Genomic DNA, 27,168 nt, shown 5'->3' on the forward strand with positions numbered 1-27,168 from the left:
ATGGAATACTAGAACATGTCCAGCTTTGGCCCTCTACAAACAACAAAGACCAGTGAGATTGAAGATTTTATCACACACTACAATTCAGTATTGGAGTGGATCTTGTGGATGAATGTTTCAACAACCACAAATAAGTAAGCCAGTTTGTAATTGTTACAGGTTACAAGGGTTATTGCTGAGAAATTGTTGCATCAGTTTTTATCCTTTTTGATAGTTTTGCTGATGACTAATGATAACTAATGATAAGTTACACATTAGAGAGAGAGAGAGAGAGAGAGAGAGAAAGAGAGAGAGCGCTGCCTTTATATTTAAGAAAGTGGCGTGCCTTGCAAAGGAATGGTCATTTATGGGTGTCCTTGGCATCAAAACGTTTAAAAAAAATCAGCAGACATGATGCCTACCAGCACAGATCACACATCTGTGGAATAAAACTCATCTTACATAATGAATTATATAAATATTGTACAGGTATTAGATCTGTATACATATAGAGATTATAAAACACACAGAACAGCCGTCACACACATACTGGTGTTCATCGTAAAATATGAGATCACGTGGTTTGTTTTTGTAATGGGCGTGTCTACGCATATCGTCATGACGTTCCTCCGCATCTTCTGCGGTACCTACACCTTGCGTAAACAAACAACCTGATAAAGTCGTTAAAAATGAACATTTATATTTCATTACAGCCCACCTTGTAGCTAATAAGTCTATATCATCAAACATGATAATGTCATGACTTTGATACGTCTAGATAAATGGCTTTGTCTGGATACTCACAAGTGAGGAATCCCCAGTCAATGTGGAAATCATTTAAAACATTTATCGTCGTCCGGATGATACGCGCACCACAGATTAACTGTCCTCTTCAAGCGAACGGCGTTAGTCACGGCTACGATAAAGCAAAGACTAGAAATATACTTTGGTTTCTGAAGAACTGTGAACCTAGATTGTCGAATTGTTTCACTACCTGAATTGTGATAAATGTCTCAACAGCAATCGTCGAATCTCCAAAACCTTTCAGATTTAATTCTTAGTTCCTTTGAGTGTACATATTTTGCCCATCCTGTACATCATCCTTTCCTCCTTTATCACCTCCTTTCATTCTCAATCTGAGAGCGCCGCAAAGCTCGTGACGTCACGCGTCAAACGTTCCTGCAGCAACCAGCACCAGAATGTCACACAAAGGACGTGACACAATTTCTCTGTATTCGTTTATAGGGCTAAATATTATAGGTTTCCTCATTTATTTTAATTTATGTGTTCATTTGTTGACAGTAGAAACGGGAAGGATAGGTATATTTGGAACTGACACTTTTAATGACAGACATTTTAATGCCAAACATCCGTAATATACTGTAAACTAGATTTTTAAACTAGATTTCTTAAATATAACAGTTTATATTTGTAGGTGCTGTAACTGTTTACCATTAGTTTTAATATGATTCTCAATATTATTATTTTTTATTTTTTACAATTGTTTCACCTTTTGCAGTTAAATAGGCTAGTTCTGTGGTGTTACAAGTGCAAATATTCATTTAAGTCTTGAATTTTATATAATTTCATAAAAAGTGCAAACAGAACGAATGTAAATGTTGAATTCATTGTTTTAGATATAGCATGTCAAACTACAGGCAATGTTGTCACAGGTCAACTGCTCATGCAGAGTTTCATTTCCTATTTGATATGGTTGAGTAGTGCTTTGACATTGTGATTTGGATTTGAAACTTGCCTGATTATTATGATAAAATAATGGGGAAAATTTCAGAGGTTATACAGCAATTTCCAAGAAGGTAAATTATGAGGAAGAAGATGCATTAAAACACATATTAAAATCACCAAGGTAAGAATTTATTGCATTTAGACAATTGCATATTTAGCCTATCGTATATGTCTATGGGAACAGATTGATAGTTTGAGGTCTGTGTGCTAACATGCTGATTTTGTGGATCTATTTCACAGCTTTGCTACTGATGTTGAGTTTCCTGTGCACACCAGAATTGCTTGCTGTGTGTCTGTGGGGCGGGGCCGGAATCGGAGGCGGGACAGGTTCGAGCGGAGGGAGAATGTGTCCATCTTTGCGTGAGAGAGCACGGATCTCATCGCTGAGAGCCTCAATGTCTTGTGCTTGAGCTGCTACCAGCTGCTGCAGCCTCTGCAGTTCCTGTTTCTCTACCAGACGGCCTTGGAACTGACCCACCTTAAACAAACACATGCATTTGAATGTCTGAGGAGTGTCCTGCAAATGAATTCACAGCTGCAGGTGGTGCTGCTGCTTAATTTGTGAATAAACTGCAGTCAATTTACATAAATTCAAACGGAAATGTAGTAAACCAAATCATGTCAGATATCTGGCTTTATCAATGTGAAGAAAGTGATGAAATGTGAATAATGAAAGAATACCGTCTTCCTCTGTTTGGAGTTGAGTTGGTCGTCCAATGCTTTTTTCTGGCTAAGCAGGCTGTTCATTTTACGTAGTCTCTCTGTGTTCTGTTTCGTGACTTCAGTCAGTGCCTCTCTTGCTTCAGCAACTTTTGCCTGGTACACACACAAAAAATAATGAACAATTGCTCTAGATTGGCAAATTCAACCATAATAATTGCCTCATAACATGCACAACTGTGTAAGTTTGGGGCCAGAAAGTTGTTGTTGTTGTTTTGGTTTTTTGAAAAGAATACTTTTATTCAGCAAGAATGCATTAAATTGATCAAAAGTGACCATAAATACATTTATAGAAGATTTCTGTTTGAAATAAATGCTTAAATACTTTAAATTCATCAAAATGTTTTGACACTAAAGACTGGAGTAATGGCTGCTGAAAACTCAGCTTTGCCATCACAAGAATAAAAGACATTTTAAAATATATGAAATAAATTAAAATGTATGAATATTTCACAATACTGCTGCTTTTACTGTATTTTTGATTTTAAGAGACTTCTTCCAAAAAGTATTTAAAAAAAAGACACCAAACTATTGAACAGTAGTGTAAGGCAACTCCCAAACAGGGTCACAGATGTCCCATGAACCAGTTCTTTGTGTCATGTACCTCCCAGTGTTTGAGCTCCTGTGTGTTTTTGGCATCTCGTTCTCTGACCTCTTGTCTCATCTCCTCTACCTTCCTGTTGCCTGAAAGAGTCTGCAGAACTTCAAGTTCAACCAGCTTTCCAAACTTCATGAGCATCAGCTGCTCGCAACGTACTTCTGATTCTGCAAAGAAATGTATGCAGTGTACTACTTTACACACTGAAACTCAAACCTCAAATTTAAAGAAATTGTACCTCAGTTTGTAAAAAAGACTTGAACATGAGTTTATATTACACTGTAAAATTGCCTAGATACTAGCAGGCAAGTATGTGTGTGATTTGAAATAGTGATCATGTATGTACATCTCTGACCCTTTATTCTGGCCTCCATGTCTTTAAGGTCATGTCTGAGCTGTACATGTTGTTGTTTGGCGTGTTTATAGAGCTCTCGCTGTTCATTCTTCTCCTCCTGTAACTCTTTAATGCGTTTCTGCAAACGCTGTAGATCAGCTGTGTTCAGGATCAGTGCTGAGTCAAGCTTACCCGGCAAGAGATCATTATTCACATATTCAATCTGCTCAGACAAGGAAAAAGAGAGAGACTTGATGTTGGTTGCTACACTTTAGCAGAGGCTGAGATGGTAAACATATATACAGTATAACATAAGATAATCAGCAAGTACAGTATGTGTAATTATGTTCACACCTGATGCAGTCTGAGTGGCACCACCACATCCACTTCATTCAGCCTTTGCTGCTTTTCTCGATTAATGAGCTCCAGATCGCCCTCCGCTGCCTTACGATTGTTCTGCACAATCTTCTCCTACACAAACAAACATATTGTCTATTTAGGGTGTTCTTTTAAAAAACAAGTAATAGAAAGAAAGGTCGGAGAAGTGGAAAGAAGTATCTCTCACTTTCTTGGCCAGTGTGTCACACTCCTTCTTTAAACTCTCAACAATTTTTATCTCCTCTTGCTGCTGCTCCTCCACGTCCAGACGATGTTCACGCAACCTCAGTGTGTTATCAAAGAGCTCGGGATCACAGTCTGAAACACAGAGACAGGACCTATATTATATACACTATATTGCCAAAAGTTTTGGGACGCCGGCCTTTACGTGCATATGAACTTTAATGACATCCCATTCTTAATCCATAGGGTTTAATATGGAGTTGGCCCACCCTTTGCAGCTATAACAGCCTCAACTCTTCTGGGAAGGCTTTCCACAAGGTTTAGGAGTGTGTTTATGGGAATTTTTGACCATTCTTCTAGAAGCACATTTGTGAGGTCAGGTTGAGGGGTTGAGGTCAGGACTCTGTGCAGGCCAGTCAAGTTCCTCCACACCAAACTCGCTCATCCATGTCTTTATGGACCTTGCTTTGTGCATTGGTGCGCAGTCATGTTGGAACAGGAAGGGGCCATCCCCAAACTGTTCCCACAAAGTTGGGAGCATGAAATTGTCCAAAATGTCTTGGTATGCTGAAGCATTAAGAGTTCCTTTCACTGGAACTAAGGGGCCAAGCCCAACCCCTGAAAAACAGCCCCGCACCATAATCCCCCCTCCACCAAACTTTACACTTGGCACAATTCAGTCAGGCAAGTACCGTTCTCCTGGCAAACGCCAAACCCAGCCTCGTCCATCAGATTGCCAGACAGAGAGGTGTGATTCATCACTCCAGAGAACACATCTCCACTGCTCTAGAGTCCAGTGGCGGCGTGCTTTACACCACTGCATCCGACGCTTTGCATTGCACTTGGTGATGTAAGGCTTGGATGCAGCTGCTCGGCCATGGAAACCCATTCCATGAAGCTCTCTACGCACTGTTCTTGAGCTAATCTGAAGGCCAAACGAAGTTTGGAGGTCTGTAGCTATTGACTCTGCAGAAAGTTGGTGACTTCTGCGCACTGTGCACCTCAGCATGCGCTGACCCCGCTCTGTGATTTTACGTGGACTACCACTTCGTGGCTGAGTTGCTGTTGTTCCCAATTGCTTCCACTTTCTTATGATACCACTAACAGTTGACTGTAGAATATTTAGTAGTGAGGAAATTTCACAAATGGACTTATTGCACAGGTGGCAACCTATCATGGTACCACGCTTGATTTCACTGAGCTCCTGAGAGCGACCCATTCTTTCACAAATGTTTGTAGAAGCAGTCTGCATGCCTAGGTGCTTGATTTTATACACCTGTGGTCATGGAAGTGATTGGAACACCTGAATTCAATGATTTGGAGGGGTGTCCCAATACTTTTGGCAATATTGTGTGTATATATATACACATATATATACAACGATCAGGCATAACATTATGAATAATATTGTGTTGGTCCCCTGTTTGCTGCCAAAACAGCCCTGAACCGTCGAGGTATGGACTTCACTAGACCCCTGAAGGTGTGCTATGGTATCTGGCACCAAGATGTTAGCAGCAGATACTTTAAGTCCTGTAAGTTGCGAGGTGGGGCCTCCATGGATCGGACTTGTTTGTTTAACACATCCTACAGATGCTCGATTGGATTGAGATCTGGGGAATTTGGAGGCCAAGTCAACACCTCAAACTCGTTGTGCTCCTCAAGTGTCACAGACACGCCAGGCTCCACAGTCACCCAATCACATCGCACTCCCTCTCCTGAATACTAACAAGCCTCACCTGACGCCAATCCACACTCATCACTGCAGCCACATAAAAGACACACCAGTTCACACAGTCACTGTCCGGTCTCGTTAACACTTACCTGTGTTCACTTACCTCCTGGACTCCCTAGCTCTCGAACTACCTGTCTCCAGCGTTCTCCGTGATTCCCTGTGTCTCCTCGTCTCCAGTGTTTCTCCAGTGTGTCTTCGTTCCCACGTCTCCTGGTATCCACGCTCCCTGAAAGAATCATCCAGTCAAGTATCAGTGCCAGCTCTTCAACATTCTGTTCTGTTCATCTGCATTCACTTACCTGCATCCTGTTCACGCTCTGCATTCCCTTCAATAAACCTGTTAACCCGTATCTGTGTCTCCGTCCCCTTCTGTACGTAACAGAAGACCGGACCCACACCGACAGCATGAGCACCCCGGATCCCATTCAAGAGTTGGTCACTGCTCTTCGTCGCACTTTCGCCAGCACCTCCACGGCAACAACACCAGCGAACACTTCCGCATCCACAGCCGCAATTCCTTCACCTCCCGTGGTCGCCAGTCCCATGGCCAAACCGGCGCCCTTCTCTGGTCTGGCGGAGGATTGCAACGGTTTTCTCCTGCAATGTTCGCTGGTCCTGGAGATGCAACCGCACTTGTACCCTGACGATCGTTCCAAGGTGGCTTTCATAATCTCTCAACTCCACGGAAAAGCACTGCGATGGGCTGAACCTCTATGGAATTTAAATAACCCCGTAGTATCATCCTTGTCCAGTTTCACAACTCATTTCAAGGAAGTTTTTGGCAAACCCGCCTGGGACTCGTCGATTGGTGAGAGATTATGCAATCTAAAACAAGGTTCACTAACTGTGTCTGATTATGCCCTCCAGTTTCGTACCCTCGCTGCTGCAAGTGGCTGGAATGAGCAGGCCCTCATCACGACGTATCGTCAGGGCCTCGATCCACGTGTGCGGTTGCATCTCGCTGCATACGAGGATTCCATCGGGCTCGAGAAATTCATTCAACTATCCATCAGATTCGCCACTCGTATGCAGCTGTGCTTAGAAGAGCACCAGGGCCAGCCATTATTCCCCTCTTTTTCCCGCCAGCCAGAGTCCGTCAGCCCTCCAGAACCAGCTAATGACAACATGCAAGTAGAGCACTCACGTCTTTCAGCGGCTGAGCGACAGAGGAGGCTGACCCAGAATCTCTGCCTGTATTGTGGTGGTGCCGGGCATTACATCGCCGAATGCCCCCTACGTCCTGCTCGGCCCATGGTGAGTGCCATTCTGCCTGCTCTGAATAGAATGAAACCACTCACGATTGAAGTAACACTTACTGCCGCCGAACTTTGTTTTTCAGCCTGTGCGCTCCTCGATTCTGGGTCAGCTGGAAATTTCATCTCCGGAGCCCTCTGTCGCCAGCTGCATCTCAAAACCACTCCCACGCCGAAGATCTACCAAGTCCACGCGATAACAGGAAAACCACTACGGAAAGTATGTTACAGCGTGGGACCCCTCCGTCTCCAGGTGGGAGTGCTTCACATAGAAGAAATTCAGCTGCTGGTTCTGGAGGAGTCTACAACTGACGTGATCTTAGGGCGCCCATGGCTTGAGCAGCACAACCCCACCATCTCCTGGAGGACAGGAGAGATCCTGAAGTGGGGTAACCATTGTTTCCAAGACTGTTTCCCTGAACTCCCCGCGTCCAGTTATCCTGAGTTCCCGAAGATCCAAGTTGGGGCTACTACTGTGGAAAGCCCTCTCGAGAACCGTTCCACGGATATCCCCGCCTGTTACTCCCACTTCAGAGATGTCTTCTGTCCCAAACAAGCCTCCAAGCTGCCTCCCCATCGGCCATGGGACTGTGCCATTGACCTCATCCCAGGTGAGCCAGTGCCCAGAGGGAAAATCTATTCCCTATCCATTCCGGAGGAGAAAGCCATGGAGGAATACAAATCGACGAGGCTCTCAAGCAAGGCTACATCCGTCCGTCCACTTCCCCTGCTGCTTCCAGCTTCTTCTTCGTGGCTAAAAAGGACGGAGGCTTGCGGCCCTGCATAGATTATCGAGCACTCAACCAAATTACCATCAAGTTCCGTTACCCCCTTCCTCTCGTCCCAGCGGCCCTGGAACATCTGCGCGGCGCCACTGTGTTCACCAAGCTGGACCTCCGCAGCGCGTACAACCTCATCAGAATACGTGAGGGGGACGAGTGGAAAACAGCTTTCGTGACCCCTACTGGCCATTATGAGTACCTCGTCATGCCGTATGGACTGGTCAACGCCCCCTCCGTATTCCAAGACTTCATGCATGAGGTGCTCCGGGAGTTCCTGCACCGGTCTGTCCTGGTCTACATTGATGATATTCTGATCTACTCCCGGAGCCTGGCCGAACATCGCCGACACGTTGCGGAGGTCCTCCAACGCCTACGAAGCCACCACCTCTTCCTGAAAGCCGAGAAGTGCACCTTCCATCAGCCTTCCGTGCACTTTCTCGGCTACATTATCGACCACAGTGGCGTCCGCATGGACGAGAGGAAGGTCACAGCAGTCAAAGAATGGCCCATTCCCTCCACGATTAAAGAACTTCAGAGATTCCTAGGATTTGCCAACTTCTACCGTCGTTTCATCCAGCACTATAGCTCCATCACCGGTCCACTCACCAACCTCCTCCGTGGTAAGCCCAAGTCTCTGTCCTGGACCCCAGCCGCCACCCAAGCCTTTGAGACCCTCAAGATCGCCTTCACGACCGCTCCCCTCCTGGTTCACCCTGACCCAGAACTCCCCTTTATTGTCGAAGTGGACGCTTCCACCACCGGAGTGGGAGCGGTGTTATCCCAGCAGCAGGGGAATCCCAGCAAACTCCATCCATGTGCTTTCTTCTCCAGGAAACTTAACCCGGCGGAAATGAACTATGACATCGGCAACCGCGAGCTCCTTGCCATCAAGCTCGCCCTAGAAAAGTGGAGGCACTGGCTTGAGGGAGCTAAACACCCCTTCACGGTCTTGACAGATCATAAAAACCTAGGATACCTACGTGATGCCAAGAGACTCAACCCCCGCCAGGCCAGATGGGCTCTCTTCTTCACCAGGTTCAATTTTTCCATTTCCTACCGCCCCGGTTCTAAGAACGTGAAAGCTGATGCTCTTTCCCGTATCCATTGCGTCGAAGAGAACAACGAAGATCCAGAGCCCATCATCCCCGAACGACTCATCGTGAGCCCCATCTCCTGGTCGGAGGAAACGCTCCCCAAGACCAATGCCTCCACCAACGTTCCGCCGGGTTGCCCCCCCGGATTGAAGTATGTACCCCGGTCACGACGCACACCCCTCATCCACTCTACGCATACTTCACTGGGCACTGGCCACCCCGGGGTCAACGAAACCCTCTCGCTGTTGAAACAGCGCTTCTGGTGGCCCAACATGCTATCCAACGTCAGAAGGTACGTACAAGGGTGCAGGGAATGTGCCATCTCCAAAAGCCCACGCCATCTTCCCTCCGGAAAACTCCTACCTCTGCCCGTTCCCACTCGTCCATGGTCACACCTAGGAGTGGACTTCATCACCGACCTCCCTGTCTCCGATGGTTGCACCTGTGTACTGGTCATTGTCGACCGCTTTTCCAAGTCCTGTCGCTTAATTCCCCTGCCTGGACTCCCCACTGCCATGGAAACAGCAGAACTATTATTTAACCACGTCTTTCGTCATTATGGATTACCTGAGGACATTGTTTCGGACCGTGGTACCCAGTTCACATCCCGAGTCTGGAAGGCCTTCTTCAAGCTCCTAGGTGTGACCGTAAGCCTCTCCTCTGGTTACCATCCCCAAACAAACGGGCAGACGGAGAGGAAGATACAGGAGATTGGCCGTTTCCTACGTACCTTCTGTCACGGCCACCAGGACTCCTGGAACCAGTTCCTGGGCTGGGCCGAGTACGCTCAGAACTCCCTCCGTCAACCCACTACTGGCCTTACACCTTTCCAATGCGTGCTCGGCTACCAGCCCCCACTCTTCCCCTGGGATGGGGAACCTTCAGACGTTCCGGCAGTGGACTACTGGTTCCGGGAGAGCGAGAGGGTCTGGGACTCAGCACATCTGCAACTCCAGCGAGCCCTACGCAGGCGCCGGTTGACAGCCGACCTTCGACGCTCCCACGCACCCAACTACCAACCAGGGCAGAAGGTCTGGCTGTCAACCAGGGACATCAGGATGCGCCTACCCTGTAGGAAACTGAGTCCTAGGTTCATTGGCCCCTTCACCGTCATCCGGCAGATCAACCCCGTCACCTATCACCTGCAACTCCCTCCTGAGTATCGCATTCACCCAGTTTTCCACGTGTCACTTTTAAAGCCTCACCATCCCTCTGTCCTTCCCTCCACAGAGCCTGGCGATTCCGAAGATCCCCCTCCTCCACTCATCGTAGAAGACGGAGTGGCCTATCAAGTGAAAGACATCTTGGACTCCCGGCGTCGTGGTGGTTCCCTGGAGTACTTGGTCGACTGGGAAGGGTATGGTCCCGAAGAACGCTCATGGGTCCCGAGAAATTATGTTCTAGACCCCAGCCTCCTTGACGACTTCCACGCCAGACATCCCAGTAAACCTGCCCCCCAAGGTAGAGGTCGGCCACCACGACGTCGGGGTCCACGGTCCTCAGGAGCGGACCGTGGAGGGGGGGGTAATGTCACAGACACGCCAGGCTCCACAGTCACCCAATCACATCGCACTCCCTCTCCTGAATACTAACAAGCCTCACCTGATGCCAATCCACACTCATCACTACAGCCACATAAAAGACACACCAGTTCACACAGTCACTGTCCGGTCTTGTTAACACTTACCTGTGTTCACTTACCTCCTGGACTCCCTAGCTCTCGAACTACCTGTCTCCAGCGTTCTCCGTGATTCCCTGTGTCTCCTCGTCTCCAGTGTTTCTCCAGTGTGTCTTCGTTCCCACGTCTCCTGGTATCCACGCTCCCTGAAAGAATCATCCAGTCAAGTATCAGTGCCAGCTCTTCAACATTCTGTTCTGTTCATCTGCATTCACTTACCTACATCCTGTTCACGCTCTGCATTCCCTTCAATAAACCTGTTAACCCGTATCTGTGTCTCCGTCCCCTTCTGTACGTAACATCAAGCCATTCCTGAACTATTTTTGCTTTGTGGCAAGGCGCATTATCCTGCTGAAAGAGGCCACAGCCACCAGAGAATACCATTTCCATGGAAGGGTATACATGGTCTGCAACAATGCTGAGGTAGGTGGTACATGTCAAAGTAACATGTCAGATGTATGGCAGGACCCAAATTTTCCCAGCAGAACATTTCCCAAAGCATCACACTGCCTCCGCCGGCTTGCGTTCTTCCCATAGTGCATTCTGGTGCCATGTGTGCCCCAGGTAGCGACACACACGCACCCGGTCATCCACGTGATGTAAAAGAAAATGTGATTCATCAGACCAGGTCACCTTCTTCCATTGCTCTGTGGTTCAGTTCTGATGCTCACGTGCCCACTGTTGGCACTTTCGCCGGTGGACAGGGGTCAGCATGTCTTTGCATACGCAACAAACTGTGATGCACTGTGTATTCTGACACCTTTCTATCAGAACCAGCATTAACTGCAGTCTGTTGGATCAGACCACAAGGGCCAGCCTTCATGCATCAATGAGCCTTGGCCGCCCATGACCCTGTTGCCGGTTCACCACTGTTCCTTCCTTGAACCATTTTTGATAGATACTGACCACTGCAGACCGGGAACACCCCACAAGAGCTGCAGTTTTGGAGATGCTCTGACCCAGTCGTCTAGCCATCACAATTTGGCCCTTGTCAAACTCACTCAAATTCCTTACACTTGCCCCTTTTTCCTGCTTCTAACACATCAACTTTGAGGACAAAATGTTCACTTACTGCCTAATATATCCCATCCACTAACAGGTGCCGTGATGATGAAGAAATAATCAGTGTTATTCACTTCACCTGTCAGTGGTCATAATGTTATGCCTGATTGTCCTGTGACAAGTATACTTCTTCTGTGTGGGACATAATTGTTTATTAAGAAAAACAATACAACTGTTATTTGAAAAAGCATTTATTGAGATATGTGTTTTATATGATAATTGTTCAATAAGAAAAACAACTGGTTTTGAAAGCATTTAATAAGATATGTGATTTATAAGATATGTGTTTTATAAGATAATAAATAATTAATTCTAATAAATAAGGGTTGATCTTACTTGGTGGGCACACACTGTCATCCAGGGGAGCTCCAGTCTCAGAGTCATCATAATCCTCATCATTATCCCTGTCTGATTCATCATCAGAGTCTTCATCGCTGTCATCTTCATCATCTGTCACATCACCGCCTGATGGAAGGAGTTATAAACAAAACAAATATTACATTTGAATAACATGTTCTATATTTCAACATGACTCTGATGATGGCAATATCTGACAATTTTATGTGTATCCTAACTGTTGATGCCAATACATTACATTTTACCCCAAAAATCAAAAGAAAAATGATATTTTTCATTTTTTATTTTACCAGTTCTCATTACTTCAAATAATAGGAGTGAATAGTAACTTGGATTTTGAAGCCCAAAAAAGAGCATCCATCCATCATAAAAGTAATACATACGGCTCCAGGGGGTTAATAAAGGCCTTCTGAAGCAAAGCGATACGTTTTTGTAAGTAAAATATCTATATTTATAACATAAACTATAATCACTGTCTTCAGGCATTGGTCATACACAAATCAAGTTCCAGAAGAAGAGTGACTCTGACCCCACGTATGACGATGTAGGAGTAGTGTAAGCTTAGGTGAGAGCAGACACCTCTCGCGGTTCAAACAAATAGGGCTGGGCAACAAACTCAAGCTCCTCTGACATTTCTCTTAAAAATTCTCATTTTAGACTTCTAATTCATGACAGGTGTTTTGTTTTGCTCTATCCTCTGTGCTTCCGCGTTTGTCAATACGTCATACGTCGGGTCAGAGTTCACTCTTTGACAGGAACTCAACTTACTGGAGGCTAGTGATTATAGCTAGTGATGCTTAATCATCTGGAAAATAATGTCTTAAAAAAAGGGCCATAATATATTTCCTTTATGTAAAATATTACTTCTTTTTATTAGTTTTCAGGGTGAAATGTGACATTTTGACAGGTTTTGAGAGATTCACCTGGTGAAATACACAAAACACACACTTGCAGCTCACCTTCACCTCCATGTGTTTCTTTCTTCTTCGTACGCTTGATTTTTTTCTTAAACACTTTGGTGAGGAACTCCTCAAACTTGTTGTTCTCCCCCAATGAGGCCTGAAAGGTGGCGGTGAGAGTTTTCTCCTTCCCTTGGAGTCTCAGGATGTCTCTCTTCTTCAGCTCCATCTGCTTCTTACATTCATGCATCTTGGCCTGACACACAAAATAATGAATATGGAAACTGTTCTGTACTGGACACACACACATCATAAAACCACATGCACAAATGAAAACACACCCACCCTGATCTCTTGCTCTTCCTGTATATAGGTGGTCAGTCGCTCCTGTAGTATGTCCTCTCTCTTCTCAAACTCCTTCAAAAGCAGCAGCTCCTCAAACAGGGTCACATGTCTTAGATCAGCCATTTTCATGTACACATCCAGCTCTTGCTTCTCGTGACGCAACACACGTAACTCTGCGTCGAAACACCACACTGCCTCCTCCATCTACAGAAAGAGAGAAACACATTTGAAAGATTGTGATAAATAAAATCCCACTGGAAGTTCATAATACGCACCAAACTCACCTGTTTAAGAAGTTTGTCCTGCTGGTACAGGTTTCTGGTCTCCTCAACTTCTCTCATCTCTTTCTCTAGCTCTGTGAGTTCCTCTTCCTGCTTCTGAGAGTGTGTTTCCACACCTTCATCCTCCATGTGCGTGTTCTGAGCCTCAGTGTGTGTGTGTTGTGTCTCTTGTTCAAGCAGCTCCAGGATGTTCTCCCCATTCTGTTGTTCATCCAGACCAGTGGAAGCCATCTTGACCCTAAGAGTGGCGTAACGCTCCAAGGTTGCCCGGGTGTATCTGTGTTTCCTCTCTGGAATCTCTTCTGGCATTAAAACAGGCACAGCTGGCAGTGGATGACGCTTCTCGGGTGGCAGGTGCTGCTGGATCGCCTGTAGCTGCTCCACCTTGGCATGAAGCTGAGACACAATCTCCACCTTACTGTCTCTAAGAGCCATCACACGGGAGTTCATCTCAGACTTCTTCTCAAAGATCTGTAGCATAAATAAAAATAAGTTGACCACCACATGCATTTATCTGTTAAATCATTTAGTAGATCATAAGAGCTTATAATCATAATAAGATTTATTTTAGTTAAAAAGCCACAAAATCATTTAAAGAGGTCATAACTTATACTGCTAGTAAAGTTTTTTGTTTGTTTTTTTGCCAAAAAAAAAAAAATCCAATTCAGTTTTTCATTTTGATGAATTTTAAACACTCTCTAAAATGGCATATATATATATATATATATATATATATATATATATTTGATGAAAATAATATTTCCATTCACAATAATACACAAAAAAAATGGTTCAAAGGTTTGGAGTTGGCAAGAATTCAGCAAGGACATATTAAATTGATCAAAGGTGACAGTAAATATATTTTTATAATGCTAAAAAGATTTTTATTTCAAATAAATGCTGTTCTTATGAACTTTTTATTCATCAAAGATTCCAAAAAACAAATGTATCACTGTTTCCAAAACATTAATAATAAGAAATGCTTCTTTGATCACCAAATCAGCATATATTTTCTGAAGGATCATGTAACACTAAAGACTGGAGTAATGATGCGGAAAATTCAGGTTTGCCATTACACAAATAAATCAAAGCATTCTGAGTATTACACAGTTCAAGTTCACTGTCTATATTACATTTACAAAATATTAGGTTACTTTTACATTGTGGAAAGTTTACATTTCTGTTAAAGAAACTGTGATTTATGCTGATCCGTTTGTGTCATTCACCTTCTTCTCCAGTTCCACTAACTGCACTCTCTTCTTCTCCACGTTCATCCTCAGGTGTTCAGGGACAGTAAAGTCTTTCGCAGACTTCAGCTTAAAGTCACCCATTTTCTCTTTAGCCATTCGAATCGCTTCCACATCCTTAGGGTCCTCATAGTCCTCACTGGGCTTTGAGGCATAGCTGAGCAAGAAGCATTAACAATGTTACACACAAAAACACGGAGACAAAGAGACACACACACTGGCACTCACTCACAGTTCTGCCCACTCTTTTTTCCTCTTCTCTATCATGGCTCGAGCTTTCTCTGCCTTCTCGGCAGCTTTGCGGAGTTTCTCTGCCTCTCTGCTGCCCAGTTTCCGAGATGCTGACTGCATCCTTCCTGACTGCATCACAGAATCTGTTACCAGCTCATCCTGCACTGCTTAGGAAGAGAGAAGTAGATTGATGACTGCAAACATACACTCATACACTAGTCTAGGTGGTGTCAAGTTAACACGCTCATCCTGTCTCACGTGAAATGTTGCTGGCTTCTTTGCCGGGCTGTGCTTTGTTCCGCCAATGCTCTTGTACACTCTGAGAGGCCGCTGTGCCATGCTGGTGCAGATGCATTTGTATGGCAGGCAGAGCCAACAGCCTATAGTTGGAGATCTTATGTCCACTCTTAAACGCATACACTGTGACTGTGTCCTGCACCACTGACTCCCAGAACCTACAGAGACAACAGCAATATGAAAGAATAAACAAGAGCAGTGGTTCTCAAATGTTTCTTCCTACAATTCAATGAGAATAAATTAAATTTACAAATGAAGACTTTTGCTTAAGCTTCTAGCTTCTCAGATTTATATTTTTGTTTATTCATTTTATGGCTATATTGTATATTGTGTGTCAACAATTGTCTCGTTTAATTTTTCCTTTAAAAGCTTTTTTAGAAACATCTAAGACTAAAGGGAGAGTTCATTTAAAAAAAAAAAATGAAAATTCTGCGATGTTTTATGTCGTTGACTTTATTTCTTCTGTAGAACACAATAAGATTTTTAAGACTGTTTCAAGTGTTTTTGTCCATTCAATAAAAGTCATAAGAGTACAGTGTTGTTTTGGACCCCACTGACTGTCATTGTAAGGACAGAAACATTCAAAATATCTTCTTTTGTGTTCACAGAAGAAAGTCAGTCATACAGATTTGGAACAACATGAGGGTGAGTAAATGATAACAGAATTTGTTTTGTAACATTTGGAGATTTTGAGAAATTTGAAGAGAAAGTGGCATTGAGAAGAAAAAACATGTAACAGTAAAGTAATAGAGAAAAGTGGATCTGCGTTGAGGTATATTACATGGTCTGTAGTTTGTTGAGGCCAATCCGGTGTTTCTCCTCCTCCCAGGACAGTTCTTTCCTGACCTCCATTACTCGCTCTTCAGTCTGTCTTTCAATCTCCTCGTGGAAGCGCGGGTCCAGTTCAAACTCCTACAAAACACCCATAAAATATTATACTGGATCATTGTGTCAATGTAATTATCATTACACTGCAATAGGTGAGTGAGCCGGGAGGTGTGTGAGAGCTGTGCACCGAGCGATGGAGGCGAATGTGTTCAGGAAGGCTCTGGTTCTGCTCCAGTATAGCTTGAAATTGACTCTGCAGTTCAGCCAGCTTCTTACGCCGCTCCTGTTTCCTCTCTTCAGCTTCCTTATGCATGCGGTCCAGCTCCAGCTTCTGTTTAGCTGTTTCTATGCTGCACACACACACTTATGCTAAGTAAACAAGCACCATGCATAATAATAAAAATGGAAATTCTGTCATTATGTACTCATTATTTACTGGTGTTTTTGAAGCCCTAAGACGTGATGGATAAAGAAAATTAGTTTTGTCTTGTTTTTGTGATTAAAACAAAATGTTTTCTCAAGATCACAATTTTTTTTTTTTTTTTTTTTGAGAAAATAGCAGACTCAGTCCCATTCTAAATTTTAAAATCCTTAATCAAATAAATTTAGCACCAAATAAATATAATACTATTAAATATGGAATAAATAAATAAATAAATAAATAACAGGAAAGCTTTACCTTTTATTTGCATTTATGAAATCAAGAACCGTGAACAGTGTCTTATTGTAACAGAACTTCACATTAGGTGAAATCTATGTTCTTAAAGGGACAGTTCACCCAAAAATGAAAATTCTGTCATCATTTACTTACCTTCAAGTTTTTCCAAACCAGTATGAAAAAAATATCTTCTTTTGTGATAGGCAGAAGAAAGAAATTCATACAGGTTTGGAACAACTTGAGGGTGAGTAAATGATTTTCATTTTTGGGTGAACTATCCCTTATTTATTCTGTTTATTTATATATTATCTGTATATTTATAAAATTATATATGTAGTCCTATATTTAAATGTTGTTTACAATTAAGCACTCTGTGAATGAGACTATTTTTTTTTTTAAAAATTCCACAAAAATATTACATATAACAACTGTTTTCAACATTGATAATAATAATAATAAATGTTACTTGAACACCAAATGAGCATATTAGAATAATGTCTGAAGGATTATATGGTGCTGAAGACTGGAGAATTGGCTGCTGAAAATTCAGCTTTTCAAAATATATTAAAATAAAAAAAATATTACAATATTACTGTTTTTATTGTATTTTTGATCAAATAAATGTAGCCTTGGTGAGCATAAGAGAGTTGTGAATGGTATTTTGTTTTGTGTTAAATATTTTAAAGATTATTTACAAATGACAGTACCACTGTGGCCCACTGGGGGGCTATGGCACACAGAAAAGCACAGAGATAAGCACTGCTCTTGTAAGTAGCATATAAAAACACAAGCCTTGACCCTATTGCTTGTTTTAATTAAATACACATTGTCACCTGTAAGCAGATGGATCCTCTATGTCCTGTGCTGCTTTCTCCATCTCTAGCCCAACCTGTTTTCGTGACAGAGTAAGGTAGTAAAGTTGAAACAAAGAAGTACACACTTACCCACCCACAAACATACATATACACTAACCCGTGGAGACGGCACTTTAGCATGTTTGAGCTGCATGGCTTTCTGGAGCTCTTCCTCTGGCAAACAGCTGAAGGAAAAGATGTTGCCATCCTCTCCTGCTGTCAGGACAAACATATCATCAAAGCTGAAGCGGATGTGGCTCACATGGCCGTAGTGGTTGTCATGGACGCTGAGGGCCCAGTACGCCTGCATGGAGCTGAGCTGATGGTCCGAGGCCTGTACGGGGTATGCCCGAATACTGCCATCCTCCATGCCACATAACAATAACTGCCTGCTGGAACTAAGATGGGAAGAGTAAGAAGTAAGCTATAGAAAATATTATCCTTCTGATTAATTGTTGAATAAAAATACTGACTCGAAAATAAAAAAGAATCAAATAGGGAAGCTATTAATGATTTCTCAGTTCCTAGGCTATTAGAGAAACACATGCACACACAGACACACGAAGTGTAGAGAGAGAAAAACCTCACTTGAAAGTGATGGTGAGAATGGGGTTATGGTCTGTGTCATGTACAGGTATGAAGAAGAAGGGCTCATCTTTCCTCTCTAATGGATCTTCGCTCTGCTGTTCAGAGAACTTACAGTGGTACAGATACCCTGAGTCATAGCCACCCTGAAAAGGGGAGGCATTTTAGTGACACACACACACAGCACATGTATTAGTAACATTACAGTTCAAAAATTTGGGATATGAAAGATTTTTTAAAAGAAGTCTCTTATGCTCACCATGGCTGCATTTATTTAAGCAAAAATACAGTAAAAACAGTAATATTGTGAAATATTATTACAATATAAAATAACTACATGTTTAAAATGTAATCTATTCCTGTAATAGCAAACCTGAATTTTTAGTGTTCAGTGTCACATTGTCATTCAGAAATCATTCTAATGTGCTGATTTGCTCAAGAAACATTTCTTATTACTATCATTGTGCTGCTTAATATTTTTGTGGAAACAGTGATATATTTTACAGGATTCTTTGATGAATAGAAAATTTGAAATAACTTTTTAGCATTTACTTGAAATAAAAATTGTGTAACATTAAAGATATCACTTTTGATCAATTTAATGCATCCTTCCTGAATAAAATTATTATTTTATTTCAAAACAAAAACAAACAAAAAATCTTAATAACCTCAAACCTTTCAACAGTAGTGTATGTCTGTGAGTGTATGTACTGCATTTACCATAGAAAGCCAGAATGACCCTGGTGTTGAGTAAAAGCCGCAGTGTAAAGGACTGGGTCGAGATGGAAAATAAAGAGGAGGCAGTTCCACTTCTTCCTCATCTTCTTCTTCTTCTTGCTCTTTCTCCTGTAGTTCTTCCTCTGTGGCATCTGGTTTCTGCTCCAACAGTTTCTTCAAGCGTTCTTCCCTCTTTTTCTTCTTCTCCTCTTTTCTGGCCTGCCTGAGTGCTACCTCTGCATCTCTCTGCAAACACATACATCCATGTGTGGCAAAATTATAGAAGTGGAACATTAAACATTATAGACATTATTACAGATCATTGCTGTGATTTTAAACATTTTGTTGTTATCATCACTGTGCATATTATTAATTGTATTAATATGAATCCCAATCATTAGATTTATAAAAATAAAAAAATTAAAACAAATTAAATTTTAAAAAATTGTTTAAAAATAATAAATTAATTAAACTGGTTTCTGAATCACCCAGTGGTGATTGGACTTGGACACTGCTTCATGAAGCTTCGAAGCTTGTCGAATCTTTTGTTTCGAATCAGTGATTCGGAGCGTGTATCAAACTTTCAAAGTCACGTGAACCATTGAAATATCAAAATGTTTCGAAACACTTATGACGTAACGAAGCCACGTTTACTGAAATCACATGACTTTGGCAGTTTGATACAAGCTCCGAACCACTGATTCGAAACAAAAGATTCGTAAAGCTTCGAAGCTTCATGAAGCAGTGTTTTTAAATCGCTCATCACTAGATATTGTTTTTTTGGCGCACAAAAAGTATTCTCATCACTTCATAACATTAAGGTTGAACCACTGTAGTCACATGAACTGTTTTAAATAAATCTTTAGTACCTTTCTGGGCATTTGAAAGTGTTAATTATCTTGCTGTCAATGGATGCCTCCCTGAGCACAAATTAAGATATTTTTGAAAATATCTTAATTTGTGTTCCAAAGATGAACAAAGGTCTTACGGGTGTGGAACGACATGAGGGCGAGTAATTAATGACAGAATTTTCATTTTGGGGTTAACTAACCCTTTAAGAGAAATAGAGAGAGAAAGGCAAAGAGAGACTCAGTGGGTAACCTTAATTCGGGACTTGATGCTGCTGAAGCAGAAATGCATTGTAGGAAGTCCTGAGAGCTGGAAGGTGTTTCCACCGGTCTGAGCTCCAGGATCAGGACATTGAACTTCCACCACATGACCATTTTGACAGAAGATCAGCAGAGTGTTTTTTACCTTTAAACACATACACAAACCTTCAGTGCTTCGATAAATCATACATGATACAATCACAACAAGAGCCTCAGTGAGTTGCACAGTAAACTAACATCATCACTCACATGTGACTGAGGTGACCACTCCAGGCCTTGTACAGGTCCTGGGACAGTAACAAACCCAATTGGCTCATATCTTTCTCCCACCGTAAAGAAGAAAACAGTGCTGTCTGTGCTCTAAAGAGAGAGAGAGCAAAAGAATATCATATTAACACAGCAGAATATTCTGACACAAATCCTGCTCACTCACTCAACCATTACCCCAGTAGCCATGATCTTTCTATTTCTCTCATAAGCAATGGCGGTGACAGGTGCATTGTGGGGCTTGAGAGCTTGTCTAAGGCGGAGTTCGGCATCTCCAGTGTGTGTGCGCCCTGCAACCGTGTGCAAACTCTGAGGGTTATACAGCTCCAAGAGACGTACCACACCATCATCAAAACCGACGACCAGCAGACCCCCGGCACTGTTCAGCTGCGGAGACACACACTCTCCATCAACATCCGATATGCACACATATTGGTATTATACTGGTAATAGAGACTTTTAAATTTATCTGTATTGTTTGATATTGGATATGTATTTGTGAAAGATCTATTTTTACAATTAAGTTACCTTTGCTGTCATCACACACTCACTTAAAGGTCATCTTTAAAAACACTAATAATTATCACATTGTTAAAATGTAATCTTCAGCCAGTCTCAAAATGAATATCTATTTTTCACACTGTATATCATAATGTGTTTCCTAAATTAACTTGTAGAATTTCAGTGTTATATTAGTAGTATATATATACTATTATAGTATTTATTAATCATTTGAATTTGATTTGATTTTTCTATTTTCAGTTTTCATTTTAGTTTAGGTCTTGGTAATTTTGTTATGTGCATTTGTTATTGTCATTTTTTAAATATTTCTATATATCTTTAATATATTCTTATTTCAGAATTTGTTTTAGTAATTTTAGTATTTCAACTTAAACCTATTTATTTTAGTTAGTTGCAAAGGCAACATTCCTATTTCTAGTTTTAAGTTTAAGATTTTCATGTAAAATTTATGCTGTATTTTATTTCAGCCTTATTTCAATTACTAAAAACATTTTCAATTGTTTTCATTTTAGTTTACAATAACAACACTGTAGAATTAAAAAAAGATTTTTTTAGTTTTTTTGTGTTTTATTTTTTAATTATTTAGACAAAATAGTATAGAGCATCAATATCAAAATTGAGTTTCAATGTCAAGTTGGGGACAGCAATATTATTGATTTGACTGACCTGACAGTATTGAATGAGAACTGAACTGAGCTGGACGATGACGTGTTTTTCTGCATAACTGTTTTATAGATGAAATGATGATCTTTACAACAGAACTGAATCAACACTGAACTGACTTCAGCTGAACACTGACACTATTTTCTTTTAGAGCTGCTGTTCAGCCAAAATGAACTGTTTGCATCATTGAATCATTTTCCTTTTATCACTGTAAAACTGCTTTGAAACAATCTGTGTTGTATAAAGCCCTATATATAAAGGTGACTTGACTTGACTATTTGTTGGTTAATGGCCATTACATTAAAATAATTATCAGCCTATTGTATCTTCCAGAATTTTAATATCGAACAATGGACATCCCTATAGACCTTATGCACCAGAGAAACAAGCGCGCCGCCATCTTTATAATATTGTCTTTGAACTTCCGTTTTTGTAGGTAGCTCTGTATAATTCTATGGCACCACTGTCAAAGAATATTTAGCTGGTGAAGTGGATTTACTTGTTGCAGAGTTAATGAAAGTTATCATGAGCATTGTAATGTTTAAAGCAGATGTCTTAACAAATGTCAGTAAAATGGAAAGATTTTAAAATGAGCAGTTCATTCATAAATACGTAAGATCGCTGTGGAAATACAAACCGGAAGACAAAAGACAACGAGGGCAGCGCTGAAAAGAGGTGGGGCTACATGAGGTCTATACACTCACCCCTATGATGCACAGAGAGTATCCAAATATAAGAGGTTTCTGAGAGGTTTGTTTACATTACCATGTCTGAGGCCCAGGTAAGCGTTGTCCCTCCTTGTTTGAAGCGACTTATCGTGAGCTCTTTCTTTGAAAGAAAGTCAAACACCCTGACAGAAGCTGGGTAGGATAAAAAGGTATTTGTCAATGTTTACAGAAGCATATTATAGGTCTGTGCATGTGGGTATATGTCTGGTCAATGCTACATTTTTTCTTACAGTCCAATGCTGTAGTAGCCATGAGGTGGCTACTTTCAGAAACATCCATGCCCTGAATGGCACCAGCATGAAATGAAAAGAGACACTTTGGATCTTGGGTCTACAAAACAAAGGACCAGAAATAAAAATACTTAATGGACCCACCATGAAAAAAAAAAAGATTAAGCTCCTGTTTAACATGACTCACAATGTTGGAGAATGAGAGATCCAGTTTCCAAATACTGCCTTTCGAGTCCTGTTAAAATCAAACACACACACACACAAAAAATAATTTTATATATATATATATATATATATATATTCATACTAGGATTAGTATTACGGACAATTTTCAGTGTCAAAAATAAATAAATAAATAAATCAAGTTCCACATCCAAAAGAAAAAGATTTTATACCTGAGCGAACCAGATGGAGGTTTCTGGGATGGAGCTCTTGACCATAGAACACAAGCTGACATTACGGCCTACTGTTATTTCATTCATGGGTTCAATCTCAAACAAGCCACTGTCATCAACTGCATCTGCTGTGTCTATGGTCTCCAAATTCCAACTCTGAGGAAAAAGATGGAGAAATTACTTTAAAACTTCAAAAACCAAAACATCCTCCCTGTGTAATAAATTTGTTTCAAATAAGTTTACACTTTTTAGCCAAAGCAAAAATCAGTGAAGCAGCATAATTTCACTGATAATCAATCTGTACTTACTCTGACTACACCATCAGATCCTACAGTCATTAGTTCTCCCTCATCCAGGTTAAATTGGTAAATGGTTCCGCTATGACAGGTGCGTCTACCTTTACGGCATATTTCCACCTTTATCAGACCCCCCTCCCAAAGGAGCATATTCCCCCACTCTGATCCTGACACAACCTGAGAGAGAGAGAGAGAAAGAATTCATTTCTTCAAGAATATATTTAATTAAAAAGTGTGTAGGTTTGTGTGTGTGAATATGCAAAATGTAAGTAGGTGCTGAAAAATAACCTTTCCATCCGGAAGCTCCACATATCCTTCTATATCTGTTACAGTTGTTTTTCCAAAACTTCCTAGCAACCCTTGCAACTTTAAACCAGTGAAGGTATTGGCCATTTTCCAGAATCTAAAAAACAATAAACCCAAACTCTCTCAGCACATACATAGACTGTTCAAAAGCTTGGGGTCAGTAAGACTTTATAAGGGTTTTGAAAAAGTCTCTTTTGCTCACCAAGGCTGCATTTATTTGATCAGAAATACAGTAAAAACAGTAATATTGTGAAATACTACAACATTTTTTTAATTTAATCCTGTAATGGTAAATCTGAATTTTCAGCATCATTAATTCATTCTTCTGTGTCACATGACCCTTCAGAAATCCTTCTAATATGGTGATTTGCTGCTCAAGAATCTTTGAACTGTAGTGTATACATATTATTTCTTAACATACAAAAAGCATCTTTGAAAGATCTTTTTAAAAAATGTTTTAAATGTAAATAATACATAACTGGATAAATTATAGTAATACAGACCTAATGTGTCCTGTGCCAGATGTAGTGAGCTGTCCGACACAGTCGGGGGAAAAGGTGACCCTGTAGACGTCCTGAGAAAAAGCTTTATTGCACAGCATCACTTGCTCTTGCCTCCAGTCCCACAGTGTAAGCATGTAGTCTGGAGCACCACCCACACTGGCCATTAAAGAGCCATCACGATTAAAATCCACATAGCTATATGTGCTGCCTGTGCCACCTTCACATTAAACACAAACAGACTAAAATGATGTATGTATGATTCTGTCTCATATCACATCTTGTTCAAATTTAAGTTATACTTTTGTAAGACATTTGATCTGCCAATGATGTCCTACCTCTGAGGATCCTGTAAGGCCGCAGGGATGGGTACTCATATATGATGATATTAGGCTGACAACCTTTCTCTGCCACTGCGAAATGTTGCTTACTTGGATGAGTCTTTGAAGAGAAAAAATGAGATATTTGGTCTACAGGTCCACAAAAATCTGTATAGTAACCCCATGTTTGTGCATGATAATCATTGTGCATACTATACAGTGTAAAATGAATGATGAATATAAATGTTAATACGACTGCATTAGCCTGTAAGTGCTATGACTTTTCTCATGTTGCTCATACACTCATGTGTCAAGGCCATTCTTTGTTGTTGCTGTTGATGGTATTTTAACTTGCCCTTGCATTTCCATTTACATATAGTCACCTAAATAACAATATTAATGTACCATGATGGCACCAATGCCACCCCCACTGCTAGAGCGGATGTAACGCTGCTCTTTAGTGTGCACATCCAATAGGATGAGCAGATTTCCAGCTATGAACGCCAACGTGTGCTCATCCAATAGCTGTAGGTTTCCTCTCCGTCCACAGTCATAGCCAAACGAATGTCTGGGCTCAGTTTAAGGATCAATTGAAATGAACTGATAGTCAACAAACTTATTACACACACACACACATATATATATATATATGTGTGTGTGTGTGTGTGTGTGATGTGTGTGAATGTGTGTGTGGTCAAAAGTTAGGAACAATTAAGATTTTTAATGGTTTAGAAATTAAAGGAGTCAGATGTTAAAGAAGTCTCTTACACTCACCATAGCTAGCTTTAGTGTCACACAATCCTTCAGAATTTATTATCAATTATTATTGTTGCTTAATTATTAATGGTTCTTATTATTATCAATGTTGAAAAGTTTTTGCTTTTAAATATTTTTGTGGAAACCATGATATTTCTTATCATGATGAATAGAAAGTTCAATAAACAGCATTTATTTGAAATAAAAATATTTTGTAACACATCATAAATGTCTTCACTGTCACATTTGATACATTAAATGTGTCCTTACAGAATAAAAGTATTAATTTCTTGTTTTGTTTTAATCTTACTTACCCCAGCTTTTGCAGCTCAACTGTTTTCAGCATTGATAGAAAATTAGAAAACATTAGAAACATTAGAAATGTTTCTTGAGCAGCAAATTAGAATATTAACATGATTTCTGAAGGATCATGTGACACTAAAGACGAGCGTATAATGGCTGCTGTACATTTTAAAATATTCAAATAGAAAAAAAAAATGTACATTTCACAATTTTACTGTTTTTACTGTATTTTGATCAAATAATGCAGCCTTGGTGAGCTAAAAACTTTTTGAAAAACATTAAAACAATCTTAATTATTTCAAACTTTTGACTGGCAGCATATATAGCATTATACAGGATAGTAATATAGTATATATTGTATTTAGTGTTAGCTGCTGTGGATACGACAGGTGCAGTAGGTTTTGTGGGATGTTGGAGTCTGCGGTGATGAAGGGTCTGGAGCACAGGTCCTCATAGTTGTAATACATGTCATGTGGGATTAACTTGTGCTCTTCCTCAGGGTTTCCTTCACACTCTACAACCCCCACGACATCTGCCTGCTCTGTAATTAAAATGCCATTAAAACAGAAAGAATCATGTAAATTATGTTTTTGTCACATAAATTAAAAAAAAAAAATGCTAGATGAATGTGCTAAAATGTCTGCATTAAATTTTGATAAACAATTTTAATATTTCTTTACATGACAATAATTGGTTGTTAGGCAAACAGATGTCAAGTTTGTTTACTGCTGATGACCTAGAGTTAAAGAGTTCTGTTTTTTTTGTTTTGTTTTTTTTCATCAAATTTGCCTAAGAATTGAGTTTAAACGAGAAACGAACACGACGCGTTTCTAAAACACATTGTTTTGTGTCAAAATGACGCATCAAAAGTGTTATTTCACCTTGTAAAGTAACTTCATCTCTTAGCGTCTCGGAAGCGTCCATCTTCGTCTGACGGCGTTGCTTAGCAACAGTACACTTCGCGCAATGCTCACTGAGAATTGTAGTCCATTGTTACTGCAACAGTGGAAAGAATCTTTCCGTTGTGTCTGCTCTTAGTATTCACCTGTTGCAACGCGGAAGTAAGCTTTTTCTGTGAATGTGTGGGCACTTTCGATTCATTAGTCGCTACAGTAAATAACTGGAAGAATAACAAAATGTAGTAGGCCTAAATAGTAAAATAATTTGCGCTACAAACCAGTGTGTTTACGATTAGGATAATAATATAAAATAATATGATAACAAATAACAGTTTGCAATATCAAGCAGCATAACGGACAGTTTTTGTACAGCTAAAATAACTGAAAGCAGATGAGAACTGAAGCCTCGACACTCAAGTTACAATGGCCGCGCCAGCTCTTAGTTAGAACATTTTACAGATATGCCACTAGATGGCAGTACAGCACAGTGGTCAGTGGTCTGGTCAGCTTCACTAGACTAGAAGATTTAATAGTTGCTACGGCAGACAGATATAATAGAAGAATCATGTCTGTTGACATAAGATTGATTGAAAGTTTGAAAGCATAAACAATGTCTGAAATACAATGACATATCTTTTACAGAAAGCCAAAAAAGCTGGCATACAAGCACACTCTTTTCAAATGTGAGCAAACTCACCTGCTCATACAAAAACTGGCATCACTCAGCAGTGACTTACAAGCCTGAACACACACACTTCTGCTCACACGCACATAAACACACTGTCCTCATTTCTCACAGCCATAAACAATAACCCACCCACACACATCTCTCACACACTACTACTGGGATAAAACCTGAACCGGCCTTCACATGCATTTTTTTTTTTTTTTTTTTTTTAAAAGGGAGTCAGCATTACTTGGCGCCTGTATGTGAGTGCATGCATAATTTTATTATACAGAGTAGTGATACTTCAAGATAAGAAATGGCACATCTGTGAAAGAATGCAAACACACACATAAACAAAAGAAGGAATTG

General features: G+C 40.9%; 1 protein-coding gene across 1 annotated transcript; it reads right to left on the minus strand.

The window, feature by feature from the left end:
* Nucleotides 1-1,832: 1,832 nt before the first annotated feature.
* LOC127501376 (cilia- and flagella-associated protein 44) lies at nt 1,833-26,210 on the minus strand. Its single transcript, XM_051873331.1, has 33 exons — nt 26,115-26,210; nt 25,618-25,774; nt 24,580-24,742; nt 24,193-24,295; nt 23,858-24,074; nt 23,337-23,451; nt 23,061-23,225; nt 22,753-22,908; nt 22,545-22,592; nt 22,358-22,457; nt 22,165-22,259; nt 20,392-20,601; nt 20,197-20,307; nt 19,940-20,092; nt 18,842-19,084; nt 18,125-18,267; nt 17,655-17,934; nt 17,516-17,571; nt 16,212-16,374; nt 15,978-16,108; nt 15,158-15,354; nt 14,901-15,063; nt 14,648-14,825; nt 13,425-13,892; nt 13,141-13,344; nt 12,856-13,051; nt 11,876-12,004; nt 3,943-4,073; nt 3,732-3,848; nt 3,399-3,600; nt 3,050-3,210; nt 2,407-2,541; nt 1,833-2,203 (listed from the first exon to the last, which is right to left on the minus strand). Exons 1-33 carry the CDS (start codon nt 26,155-26,157, stop codon nt 1,955-1,957), a joined length of 5,382 nt encoding a protein of 1,793 aa, XP_051729291.1. The 5' UTR covers nt 26,158-26,210; the 3' UTR covers nt 1,833-1,954.
* Between the last annotated feature and the right edge of the window lie 958 nt (nt 26,211-27,168).

Source organism: Ctenopharyngodon idella, chromosome 19 (genome assembly GCF_019924925.1).
Source record: "Ctenopharyngodon idella isolate HZGC_01 chromosome 19, HZGC01, whole genome shotgun sequence".
NCBI lineage: Eukaryota > Metazoa > Chordata > Actinopteri > Cypriniformes > Xenocyprididae > Ctenopharyngodon > Ctenopharyngodon idella.